Below are 13,375 nucleotides of genomic sequence, written 5' to 3'. Positions count from 1 at the left end.
GTAACAATTCCCAATTTCTACAAAGAAACATCTGAGACACTAGCAAACTATGCAGAACATGAGTTGTATCAGCTACAGGTAAATAGGAAAACCTGAGTGATTACTCCTCCTCAAGGAAACTGAAGTCATTCATTTCAAAGCAAGTAAGGCAGAACCACCCCCCCAACCCCAGAATAAATGCACACAGCTGGAATTTAACAGGGAGCCCCACGCCATATAAAAAGCTCACTAATAGAACAGCACCATCAGTTTTTAAATATAGCTTTTGGGAGGAGGAAACCAGAGCCATTGTACCTGCGGCACAGGTTGCTGCACATATCCCTGCTGCTGGAGTACTTGCTGGTTGACAGAGTGGCTAGATGTCGAGTAGCCTGGAGCAGAAACTGGTTGGCCAGAGGGCGGTGGAGCAGCCGTGATGATGTAACCAGGCTGCTGGTGGGGCTGGAGGACGACAGCGGACTGGAACATAGCAGTATGAGGTTCAGCTGGGTCAGCCGGTGGCTGGCGGGCAAGACTCATATGGCTAAATTGTGATCCTAGGTTGTCTTGCTGTAATAGTTTAAAAAAAAAAAAAAAAAGGAAAACCTACATTCACAAATGTACATTCCAGAAAGAATGAATAAGATAGCCAAATATCTCATTAAGTTTCAGATATGCACGTCTTTGATTACTGCACAATAGCAACACCAGCCAAAGAACAACAGGAAAGAACAAGATGGAACACAGTAGTAAATGATCTTCAGGGCTCACAGCACGAAAGAACATCCACATTCAGAGACTTCACTCATTTTACTGCAAATATTCAATTTTTGGATTACATCTGCCTCTTATCTACTTATTGTAAGAATTCAGTTGTCAAAGTCTGATTGGACTCCGAAGTTTGGGTGAAAACATCTAACCCCAGTTAAAATAGCAGAAGGCATTAATATTGCTAAAGTAATTTTTGGTTTTAAGAGCTTAAGTTAATGAGGCTCTAATCCTGAATAACGAGGTACATTCCTCTAACTTGGTATTATACTACATGTAAGGATTAACTTTTTTTAGCCTGAAATCAAGTAACAGTTGCAGGAAATGTAGTCTAGCTGTTACCTACTATAGGTATTTTATTAACATCTGAAACTATGATACTGATTGCACTGAGCGCTGCAGGAGTCCTGTGAAATTTGAAACTTCTATTATTGTAACTCTTTTTCTTTACAAGCAATTCAGCATCAAATTATCAACATCCTGGAAATTAGAAGTTATCATGAGTATTGTGGGTTTTTTCCTAAACAGGAAGATTTGGTTCATACTTCAGAAGTGGACTCTCCAAACATGGAGGAACATTAAAAATATTTTAAGACCACCTGATCATCTTTTAGATCATCCTGAAGAAGACAGGAGTTAATGAAGAAAGAGTAAGTGCAACATCTGTCTTTTATGATTAGCTACATTCACATTTTATGATGAAATTTTATAGTTCCCAGGCTAAAGATATTCTTAATATCACAGGAAATATGAAGTTGCACTTAAAACGTTGTTTAGAATACCTTTAGAAGCCCTGTTTTCATTAGATAACAATCTAACTTTGCCTTTGGCATTTCATTCTTTGATGATGCCTATTAACACAACTGTAATGCTTTTCTACATTGGATTTTACATGCTGCTTTTCATAATACCTAGTTTAGTGAGGAGATACTGATACTTAGTTATGAGTTAATATTACTTCTAAAAATGTCCAAAGGATAAACCCAAGCAACACACATTTATTTCTGTTACACTACCAATATGAGTAAATTCAGATCTGGTCAGTTTGTCCTACAGTGAGATACGTAGAACAAGCATGATTAACCTCTGAAACACGGCATTACCAATAAACAGATAAAGCAAACTTTCCTTGTACCAACTACAGATGTGTTGCATTTAGATTACAAACCAAGACCATCAATTCTTTTCATTATGTTACTTAAGCTACCATCAGCAGGAATAAATTTTTGAAACTGCCAGCACACTTAGTATTTGAACCCATTTCCTGAATGTGAAAGGCTTTGAAATTATTGTAAGTCTGGAAGAAGTTTCATTCTCTGCTTTAAAACTATAGGCCTAACAATGATTGTGAATTAACGCCCAAACTAGCTGCTACTAACAGCACTTTAGTCATATGCTAAACTCACATAGGAAGCTCACATTGGTTAATTAACTATTCTCATTTCATTACTAAGGAGTTATACTGACTGCAGCCCACATGCATGCAAACTCTGAAATAACATGAGAAACAACGTTGCTAATAAACGCCCTCCATGAAGCACAACTTCTTTTAGAATTGTATACCTAAAGTACAGATAACAGTTACAATATAGTTTTAACTATATGCAGGCTATTGAATTCAGATAAATCTGTATCTATTATTAGAAGACATTTCCGATTAATTTTGAAAATAAAATAAAACTTCTGAATACATACTAAACTAGCTATTGTTTAAGATTGTGGTGGGTTACCCTTGGCTGGCTGTCAGGTGCCCACCAAACTATCACTCCCCCATCCTTAGCAATACAGGGGGAGAAAATAAAGATGAAAATTTCATGCGTCAAGAAAAGGACAGGGAGATAGCTCACCAATTACCATCACAGGCAAAACAGACTCAACTTGGGGAAGATTAATTTTTTGCCAATTAACAGAGTAGGACAGTGAGAAATAAAAACAATACTAAAAGCAGCTTCCCCCCACCCCCCTGCTTCTTCCCAGGCTCAACTTCACTCCCAACTCTTCTACCTCCTCCCCGCCCCCAGTGGCACAGGGGGACTGGGAATGTGGGTTGTGACCAGTTCATAACACTTCATCTCTGCTCCTCCCTTCCTCCTCGCGCTCTTGCGTGCTCCACCATGGGTCCCTTCCACAGGGTGCAGTCCTTCAGGAGCAGCCTGCTCCAGCGTGGGTCCCCCACAGGGTCATAGATCCTGCCAGCAAACCTGCTCCTGCCTGAGTTCCTCTCCATGGGCCACAGCTCCTGCCAGGAGCCTGCTGCTGCCCTCCACGGGCTGCAGCTTCCTTCAGGCCATCTCTACCTGCTCTGGAGTGGGATCCTACAAAGGCTGCAGGTGGGTATCTGCTCCACCATCCTCCTCCATGGGCTGCAGGTAGAGAACCTGCTTCACAATGGTTTCCTTCACAGGCTGCAGGAGAATCTCTGCTCCAGCACCTGGAGCACCTCCTCCCTTTCCTGCTTCTAACCTTGGTGTCTGCAGAGTCCTCTCCCTCACAGCTGCTGCAGAGTGGGTTTTTTTACCCTTTCTTAAATACATTATATCACAGAGACACCACCAGCATCAATGACTGACTCAGCTTTGGGCAGTGCAGGGTCAGTCTTGGAGGCGCCTGAAATTGGCTCTGTCCAACACAAGGGCAGCTCCTCGTCTCTTCTCACAGAAGCCACCCCTGCAGCCCCCTGCTACCAAAACCTTGCCACGTAAACCCAACACAATTCATCAGAGTATCAGAGCAGTACGGGGAGTTGGGAAGCCTCAATTTTTGACCTGGACTCTAGTTCAGATTCTGCCTTGGATAATGCTTCTCCTTTACTAGGTTTCAGTTTGTGTGGGGTTTTTTTTTTTATTTGTTTTGGTTTTTTAAACACAAAAACCTAAGATATTTCATTTCCAGCTTCTATTTATTAAACAAGGGATGCTAGTGAAATGGGAGTGTTAAAGAGTTCTGGCAAAGCAGCTAGAAAAAGGTAACCTCAAACAACCACAACAGCTGATCTCTTAAAAGGTATTACAGTTCAGTGGAAGAGTAGACAAAGAAACAAGAAGAAAGGATGGAAAGAGATTAATCCAGAGACATAGCAAGGTACTGACTGGCTAACAAAACAATAGCATTGAAAAGCTGTTCCTTTACAAAGGAAAATCATATGTATACAATTAAGGCTATATCTACATATCTCTATTTTTAGATATATTTGTGCTGCACTTGAAATAAACACATTAAGATCTCAAGAACTATTTCCCCCCCTCAGGTAATATTTTACTGTGACTGAAAAGCTAGCCAGTCATTACATTGTATCACACAGCACTTAGAAAGGACCAAGCAAAGGTCAGCATCCACTAAAGATTAACCCATGCAGAGAGGAGATGAAGAGAAGATTTAATACCACAGAATATTGCTGTGTAGAGGAGACTGGCAGGAGCGGGGGTGGATAAGAGACTGCAGAGTACTGTACAGGCTGGGAAGAAGGCTGCAGAGACCGCATAGGCTGAAGAAATAACAGGTTTATAAACATGGTTAACATCAGAGTAAGAGGAGTGAAAACAAAGCCAAAGTCTTCTGTAACAGAAGAAGCAACTACGCGCCATGACCAGAAAGGGAACGGATACTTTTTTTTTTTAAGCTCAAGACTGCATAGAGTTAAAACAAGTAAATTGTCAATAGCTCAGTCTCCCAGCAGAAATACATTTAACTGTTACACATTCTATTAGCTCTAAGTCAGGAAATTGCTTCTATTTAACATTTACTGTTTTAGAGATTTTTTTGAAATTATAAAATAAAAACTACACATGCATTCTAAATACAAGTTGTTTCAAAGTTTCTAAAGACAGAATGAACTTACTACTAACCACAGATTAAAACATATTACTTTCACTTATTCAACAATACTAAAGTGTTTTCTCTAGATTATGGCTATTTGAACATCAGAGAGGTGTCATTGCTGATAATATTTTGGGCAGGTTCAACTCCAGTATCCACTGAAATGGCAATTATAGAAGTAGTAGGGAATTTGTGAAGAAAAGTGCGAGCACCACATACACACTTCTGTAAACTAGACAGGGAGAAAGACTACAAATGAGCCTTTTCCAAAACAGACCATCTCTATTGTGGCATACACAGGTATCCTGAACAGAAAATTTAAACAGGGAAAATGAACAAAGATAAATGTTTAGATGAAGTTCTATAAATAACTCCTATAAAATTTGAGGACAAACTGAAAATACCACAGGAGACTATAGCCAGTAGCTTGGTGCCTGAAATAGCTGCTGTGTAAAGAGGGAGAATCCTCCCTTCTTCTGCCTATACACACTCATTGCTTTTATCTTCTTCAATGGCTGAGGTTATCTTTTATCTGGCCTATTTTACTAAATTCCTCTTGTACAAGACTAGGATAAAGTATATCCTGTACTTCAGTGTGCAGTTTTGTAAGCAGGGTAAGCCAAAGTGCTACTAAAGAGGCGTTCACACTCTACCAGTCCTAAGCTGCTACTATTGTGCCATGCGTACTGCTTGTGTGGTACAGCCCAAGAAGTCATCTGGCTGAAAAACAACCTTAAGACAAGGAGACAAAGATTTCAGTTGGATTAACTCTCTTTCCCAAATTGCTGAATATATGACTGTTAATGCTGGGCATAACCACACAGTGTGACTAAGGACGAAGGCAGAGCCTCTCTTCCAGAGCAATCTAGGTGTGGCGTGTTCTTGATACCGCAACATTTTTCATATTAAAATATCTTCTATATTTCTAAGAAAAGGCTGCCTACCATGCTCAGTTATTAGCAGAGCTGATAGTTCCAAGGACTGTGGGGGGGAAAGTCTAGTTACCCATACCTGCGTAGCTATTATTTCTTAACCTATGCTTCAACGGAACAAACCTACTGATGATGCCTTGTTATCAAGCAGCAATCTGACAGTATCGGTCATCAATACAAGCATCATGTATTTGACATGTGCACCTGTGAGAGGATGTGATTAGCCGCTGGCTGTTGCTGAGGTGGTGCAGGAAGAGGCGGCTGTTGCGGAGGTCCAGGCACTTGGGTCCTAACAGGTTGCTGAGGCATAGGAGGATTGTACACAACTGGAGTGCCATCTGGATTAACGAATGGCTGACCTGGAAAGTTGAAAAAGAACAAGACACAACCAAATGACAGCCAGCTGCATCATCTAAGTTTGGAGAAAATAAAGACAAGTATATTTACAGTCAGCAAAATGAATAAAATAATGAAATTTGAAAATAAACAAAGTCATACTGGTTTATATGACAGATTTATGCCAAATCCCCACAACTACATTTATGATAGCAATGACTAAACAGGCCTCATTCGACAAACTACATGCAGTTAAAAACTAAAACATTTAAGGTAAACAAAAATATCCTAGTCTTTACTTAGTGAGCACAGATAAATATCTGCTGTATCCTGCTTTTCTTGAAAACTCATTTTTAATAAAGTAGATTGAAAAGGGCAGGAGTAACAAAGAAAACCCCTACTGAAAATACTGTTTTAAGGACCTTTTAAAAGTCCATTAAATGAATCTCCTTTAATCAGTTTGAACACCAACCAGAACACAGGAGAGCTTAAAGGCAAATATTTTAAAAATATATATATAAAACAATAGCTGCAATGGTATTCTCATAACTGCTAATAAGATTACTGTTAAAGGACTCTCTTCCCCTATTCATAGATGAATTGGCTTTCAGCTTTCAAATTAAATAATGTATTATTATTCTCCCATTTAATAGTTCAATATTACAGCAATGGACTCATGAAAAACAATTAAATAATAAACTACTTAAAAGTAAATTATAAACAAACAGTGATTTATTTTGGTGCCTGGGTTAGAAAAAACAAAACAAATCAAAGGAACAACAGATTAGCTAGCAAGGACCTGCGTCTAGCTGCTTAATGACACGTGCCTTGCATTGGCTCAGTTTGATGCTTATGGACCAAATATTGATGTAAATTTTTCGCTCTTCCAATATATTTTTTTTGTCTGAGATTCTTTCCCAAAAGGTATAAACTGAGACTAAAACCTTTGCACTCTAGCCACGGTCCTGTCAAAGGAGACTAATGATCCTTCAGACTTCTTCATCCCATCATATTTCATAGAATCCTAAAACGGCCTGGGTTGGAAGGGACCTTTAAAGATCATCTAGTATCCAACCTCCCTGCCGTGGGGCAGGGACACCCTCCACTACACCAGGCTGCCCAAAGCCCCATCCAACCTGGCCTTGATTAAACTGGCCAACATAAGAGTGTAGAAGTTACTGAAGAGAGGACTGAGGTGATTAATGCAAGAGACAGGAAACATGAACAGACTTGCAAAAATAAGCTACATATTATGCAGCTGGACAAGCTATATTCAATTTAGCTTAATGGCTTTCTCTTTAATGCTCAAGAATTGGTCATGTTCACATAAACAGGGAGTCAGATTTTCTTACTTCCTTTTCTGGTAATCACAGTAGCTTGTTTCCTATAGTGGCTAACTAAGAAGTGTTTTTAATAACCATCTTCAACTACTGAGAACGACAACTCTGTTGACCTAAGGTCATGAGATCCTCTGTCAGAAATGCTGAGAAACTAGTGGATGTTTTTTTGAGGTCTGACTGTCATTTGGAACAATAAAGCCAGATGAACAGTTACAGAATATGATCAGTTGAGTACATTGTAAGTTGAAAGTTTATCTGAACCTAGATATTCCTTGTTCTGGAAGTGTACTTTATCTTCTATTAGACACTCATTAGATATTAACATAATCTTCTGTTATTAAAGACTATTAATGACTGGTTTAAATATATTAAAAATTGATACAATGTAGGAATAATCACGATTTGAAAATCAACCCAATTTTAATGAATACCAAACAGAGTCAAGTCTGTAATTCTGCTGCCTTTTCTGAGGGGGTGCAAGTACAAGATGCTTTCAGATTAAAAACCTTCACAATCCCACTCGTCTCTCTGCCCTTCCCTGTTGCTTGTGGAAGTCCCATCAACGTAACAGGGAAAATGACCAACAGTACAGGAGGAAGAAAGTGACATTAATCACATGCAAAAAATATTGACAAGCACATAACTGAAATGAAGATGACTCAAAACGTGCTATTTTTTAAATGACAAAACTGTATCATGTTTTACATGAAATCACTGTCAAGCTGATGGTATTGTTTCAGTGCCTGCAATATCTGTTTTGCCATACAGCACCTCTAAAGATTTTAGTATGGTCATGCTATAAACTCATAGTATGAAAAATGACAGCCAGTCTTTGTATTTCATGTAGAGCACAAAGTATTCTAGTGTATACAAACACTAAACCCACTTATTTTTCTAGCAAAACTTGTTCACTAATCATATTTGTCTTCAGATGGTCAACAGACAATGGAAAATTCACGTATAAGATGTACAACTATCACAGTAGAACTAGAAAACCAAAGTCAATAGTGCTATTGTCCAGAACCTAGATCTAAGTTGGCAAATACATCCTGCTCCACATCCAACGGCTATCTATGAAAATTAGATGCTACAGCTAGTCATTTGTAACCAATTTTTAGCAGGGCTGGATTAAACCATTTATACAGTAAGGCATTTATGAGAAATCTTAGGCAGCGTATCAATATGCAGAATCATTAATGAAAAAAAATTCTCAAATTTTGTATACAACTGCAATTAATTTATATTAAGGAAAATGATAAAATTATCTATTTCAATGTTAAACCTTTCAGTTTTAGAAATAATTTAATAACTGATCATTTTAACAACCCCAATGATAAAAATTTAGTTTAAAACATCACATGCAGTTATATTCAAACGCAATAAAGTTCACCTACAGAATGATAGGAAATATAATCTGAAGTATTTTCTTTTTTACAAGGACAGCAAATCTTTAAATTAAACTTAAAATATAATAATTTTCCACAGATTACAATGTGTTATATCAAAGCTAAATTAAATTTCTCAGGATTTCTTGACTTCTACAACAAAGTAAAAGTTTGCTCAGAGAATGCTAACTAGTCATTTAATCCACACATCTCCTTGCATCTACTTTATGAAGTATAAATTTCCTACTACTTACTAAAAATATGAGTATTGGCCAATTACAATCCTGTTTCAAACTGGCAAACAGACATTTAGAAACAGCATGTAATCTCATGCTTGTTTCTTTCACTTGTATTAAGTTAGTGTCATGAGCATAGAGACACAAGAGTATGTTGTGACAAACAGTACGAAGGATGATAAATTCTTTCAAGTCAATATGAATACTTCTTCAGGCTCTCTCCCCTCATGGAAACTGTTTCATAGTAGCACTGGGAATGACTTTTCCCTCTCCAGAAAAAACCCGAAACAATTAATTTAAGTTATTCTGCGTTCTGGATAAGAGATCATAGGATTGTCTTATTTTGTGCAAGTCACTCATGAATATTTAACATATAAGTTAAAAATCTACTAGAGAAAAACAAGTGAGTTTTCCTTATTCCTTTGATCCTAAAGTCATGCTTTCTTTTTAAATTAAGTGCACTGAACAAACACAACCACAGGAAAAAAAAATAAAAAGGACAATACTGACATTCAACCTTATGTAAACACACGTGCATTTTTCTCCAAGTTCTCAATTGTAACAAAAACATCCACAAGCGTGTACCAACCTGTTTGAGGGTTGATCAGAACACTGCCAGGTGGTATGCCTGCCGCTTCCAAGGGAAGCAAAAAGAAGCTAGCGCTAGTAGGTGCCACTTGCCCGCTTATGCCACCATCAAAGGAAAGAGAGTTACTAGTGCTGACAGTTGGATAGACGGCAGGCGTGCCATGAGAAGGCTGGCTTAGAGCTGGCACTGGAAGAGGCTGCTGGGTGTGAGAAAGAGAACCCGTGGATGACCCTACACTACTAGAAGACTCTGAACCTAGGAAAGGAGTAATGAGAAATTGTTTTTACCTAGAGACAGAAACATCATGCTCACTTAAAAATATATACTTGTAAATGCTTACCCTTAAAGCTCAGCATTTAAGTACATTATTAAAGAGCTGCCTTTTCAATGAACTTCCCCCTTCATCTCCCCTGGAATACCATTACAAAATTCCTTCTGTGAACCAAGGGTCAATTCAGCACTGCTTTGCACTGTAAAGTGAGGCTTTCATATCTAGCTCCGATTTTCTGGACAGAAAATACATGCCTGTACATATACACATGTTCATCTGCAATTCATTTAAGTCATTGTTTACTTATTCCAAAATGATGCGTGTACATCTATCAACTGGATTCACCAAAGCGATGAACACACAGCCTACAACTATTGCACATGTGCAGGCCATGGGGTAACGCAGATGCAGCGGGCCCAACGTCCGTTCAGATACATTAGCTAAATTCACATGCTCTGGAGACACAGCTTGCATGCAAGCAACGGCCATTTTCTTTTCACTACTAGATGTCAGAGGCCTTCTCTGACTCACCTGCTGGACAAATTACAGAATACTAAAAAACCCAAAATTATTTCTTCCCTCCTCTGACACTTTTCAAGAATACAGCTGAAACAATTATGGTAATATGGTAGCTTTAGCCTAGTTTGATGCAACAATTCAAAATTCAAAAGGAATATGAAATAGCTGATGGAAAGCAATAATCGTTTTACAGATATGAATGACTATAAACATTGCAAGGCAGTGGAGAACCAGACCCCAAGCTTTCTGAAAGCCAAGGCATGCAGCTAAAGCAATATTCCAAAGTCCACAATGGAGAGGTCTGTAGAACTGCACTGTTCCTAGATCACTGTATACCTAGATCTCTAGGTATACAGGTTATCATATTTTTTATGAAGTCTTTGCTATACTTGCAGTACTTGGAAACAGAATATAGTTGTTTAAACTTAAGAAGTCTTCATTAGCAGCCTCTATACAATCTAGAAGAGGAAGCAAGACTCAGAAAGGGCTGTGACAAAATTTATCTACTGTTTGAAGTTACTTTGCAGTCCTTCATAAAAATTTCTAATTGTAACCCTTTTACTTGTATGTATGAAAAAATAGTAAAATATTGGCCTGAAGCATTTGCTATTGCTATTAACCTTTTTCATCGCTAGATGAAGAGAAATACAAAGCTATTAATTGTAAACTGGGCAAAATAGCAAATCCCAGCTCTGTAAAGCAATCTTTACCTGACCAAAGTTACTCTGATTAAGATTTGTTTGCAAGTGTATCCTCTTCTAGATTATGTAGAGAAATTAGGCTGAAGCCATCATAATTAAAGCCTATTACATTCTTGATCAAAATGAACAAATAAAACCAATCTCAACACATGCAAAATCACCACAACCTGTAACTGCAAGTGAAGCAACAACCTTCAAGGTAACATTCAAAGTTCAGAATGCCTAACTCTCAGAATGCCAAAATCAAGTTTTTAAGAATCCATTTATGTTCTTGCAATTTAGAAAACAAAGGTTTCTAAGAATATATTTTATATATACACTATTGTCAGGTTGGAGTTTCTTTTCAAGCTGTGCCAAACAGTACTACTACATTGCTGAACAAAATAACCCAACATGATGGCACGACTTTACAGAATATGCAGAAGTACTTTGGAATGTATTTCTTTTATGCAACAAACAGAATTTGTAACTGGTTTACTCCATTAAGATACAAAAGTGAGGTGATATACCTATAAGGTAGTGGTGGTTTAAGGGAGAGCAAAAAATTTAAACAGATCCTCATTAGAAACAAGTTTTATCAATAAGATCAAAGCCAAGCATAATAGAAGCAAGTAATAATATTCTGCTTTTCTACAGTTCTACTTCAAATTCTGAAATAACACATCTGTAACCCACCCATGCGTTACAAGCCTCAAAATTCTCCACAACCAAGATTATCTATTGGATCAAATTACGTTGGCATCTGGAATACAAGTATTTACCAAATTTCATTTTGACCCACAGAAGATTTATATCTGCATTTTCTGAGATTTTATTTGGACATTAATTACAAGTTAACAGACTTTTGAAATCCAGACTCATCAAATGAGTCTTTTTCCCCCAACATTCCTGAATCTTAAAATTAAACAGTACACTTTGGTCCACTGATCTGATTTTTCAATCTAAAAATTAAGTATGCTTTTTAGCCATATTCATTTAAATCTAACATTGGCACTGAAAGATAACACAAAGATAACTAACAATTCATAGGCTTTAATGCTGTTTTTTCCTAGCTAGTAGGACAGCAGTGCACAGTTTCCCAAGACTGCACAATGCAGCTTTGCCACACTGAAACTGAAGAGTTGAACTCTAAATTTTTCTTTTGAACAAAGTACTTATGTTGATAAATGCTTCGAAATGTGAAATGCATTTAGCTTCAAGCCATCCATAACGCACTTTAAAATTTTACTTCCAAAGTCAAAAATGTCTTCATTTAATGTGTTACCTGAATTCTAGCTCTCCAAGGCAGTTAGGCACTACAGGGCTAGGTCTGTAGTCACTCTATGTATGCAGCACCCACTGCATCCAGAGGGAGTTGCACGCACGGAGCACCTACGAGACTCAGGCCCCTACATATGTACACATCTGCAAAACGCATTGAGTATCAATCCATCAGGTACTTCGCCGCTATGTAACTATGTATTTGTACAGATTTTATTATACCTGTCTTAGACAGCCTGCCTGTGCTTTTGCTGCTTCCAGAGCTATCTCCTCTTGTCAGAACTGATATCCCACTGAAGCTGCTGGCTTTCGTTACAGCTGGCTTCAGATTGCGGATGGAGCTATCAGAGTCGGTGCTGCTCCAGGGACGGGGTTCACAATACTTCAGCTCATTTTCAGTACTGCTCTGATGGCTGTTGGCTGATCTCCCTGATGTTTCCTTATTGATTCTGTAAGTTATAAACTAAACTTTTAGCATAAGCATCAATTGCAAAATAAGAGAAAAGAAAACAAAAAAAAAAGAAAGAAAAGAAAAGGTGAAATGCATGCAGAATACTTTAGAGTTTTATTTTTTTTTAAAGAAAGCATCAAATACCTAAGTATCTGTCGTCTTTGTTGTGTACTATTAGTTTCTTCCTCCTGGATTCTGTTGACATTTTAATAAGATAGCTTAATATTTATTAAGAAAATAGGAAAATTAAACAGAATTAAACTGCAAATTTTCTTACCTTTTATCAGTGAAATAATTCTCTTGGGAACACAGGGACTGAGGGGCAAAGAAGCGTAGAAATTAATATGAATGGCATCTAGAAACCCTACTATAGCACAGTGACAAAACATGCTGCAATTTGGAGTCTTTTGTATAATGCATGGAGTTTTACACCATCTCTTTATGTTAAGCTGTCTGAAAACTGAACCTCTTTGGTGGATAATTTCCATGTTAGGGGAAAAAGAAGGCAATATAAAAAGGCCCATCTGCAGGAAAGAAAAGTTAGCATTAGAACAGTTACAATGCTGACCATTTTGTTTATATAATATCTTTTCTGAAGTTACAGTTCTTCTATTGGGCCTTCTCTGCCTTATGTAACTTCCAGCTGATGTGTGACTTCACAAGTGTTACACCACCTGAGTTGCCTTGTCTTCCGCTTGAAAGTGTGAAGTAGAAGACGATGCTGGCTACTGCAATAACTGTACTGAATTCTTTGGGTACAAGTACGTATGCTAAAAAGCAGACAGAATATAC

The 13,375-nt window shown here is 37.8% G+C and overlaps 1 protein-coding gene across 11 annotated transcripts in view; it reads right to left on the bottom strand.

Annotated features, from left to right (window-relative positions):
* The window catches only part of R3HDM1 (R3H domain containing 1), a 54,456-nt gene that overhangs the window by 16,887 nt on the left and 24,194 nt on the right, over nt 1–13,375 (bottom strand). For 6 of the 11 annotated variants that reach the window (XM_075757193.1, XM_075757200.1, XM_075757197.1 and 3 more), the window contains 7 exons: nt 12,861–12,898; nt 12,728–12,778; nt 12,355–12,581; nt 9,382–9,636; nt 5,700–5,854; nt 4,130–4,231; nt 295–549 (listed from right to left, as the gene is read on the bottom strand). In XM_075757193.1, coding sequence (XP_075613308.1) covers nt 295–549; nt 4,130–4,231; nt 5,700–5,854; nt 9,382–9,636; nt 12,355–12,581; nt 12,728–12,778; nt 12,861–12,898 — 1,083 coding nt within the window. The remainder of the gene's footprint in view (nt 1–294; nt 550–4,129; nt 4,232–5,699; nt 5,855–9,381; nt 9,637–12,354; nt 12,582–12,727; nt 12,779–12,860; nt 12,899–13,375) is intronic. The other 5 variants (XM_075757198.1, XM_075757203.1, XM_075757202.1 and 2 more) reach the window with 4 other exon arrangements.

This window comes from Balearica regulorum, chromosome 6 (genome assembly GCF_011004875.1).
Source record: "Balearica regulorum gibbericeps isolate bBalReg1 chromosome 6, bBalReg1.pri, whole genome shotgun sequence".
Taxonomy (NCBI): domain Eukaryota; kingdom Metazoa; phylum Chordata; class Aves; order Gruiformes; family Gruidae; genus Balearica; species Balearica regulorum.
This window is presented reverse-complemented; position numbering and strand designations above follow the sequence as displayed.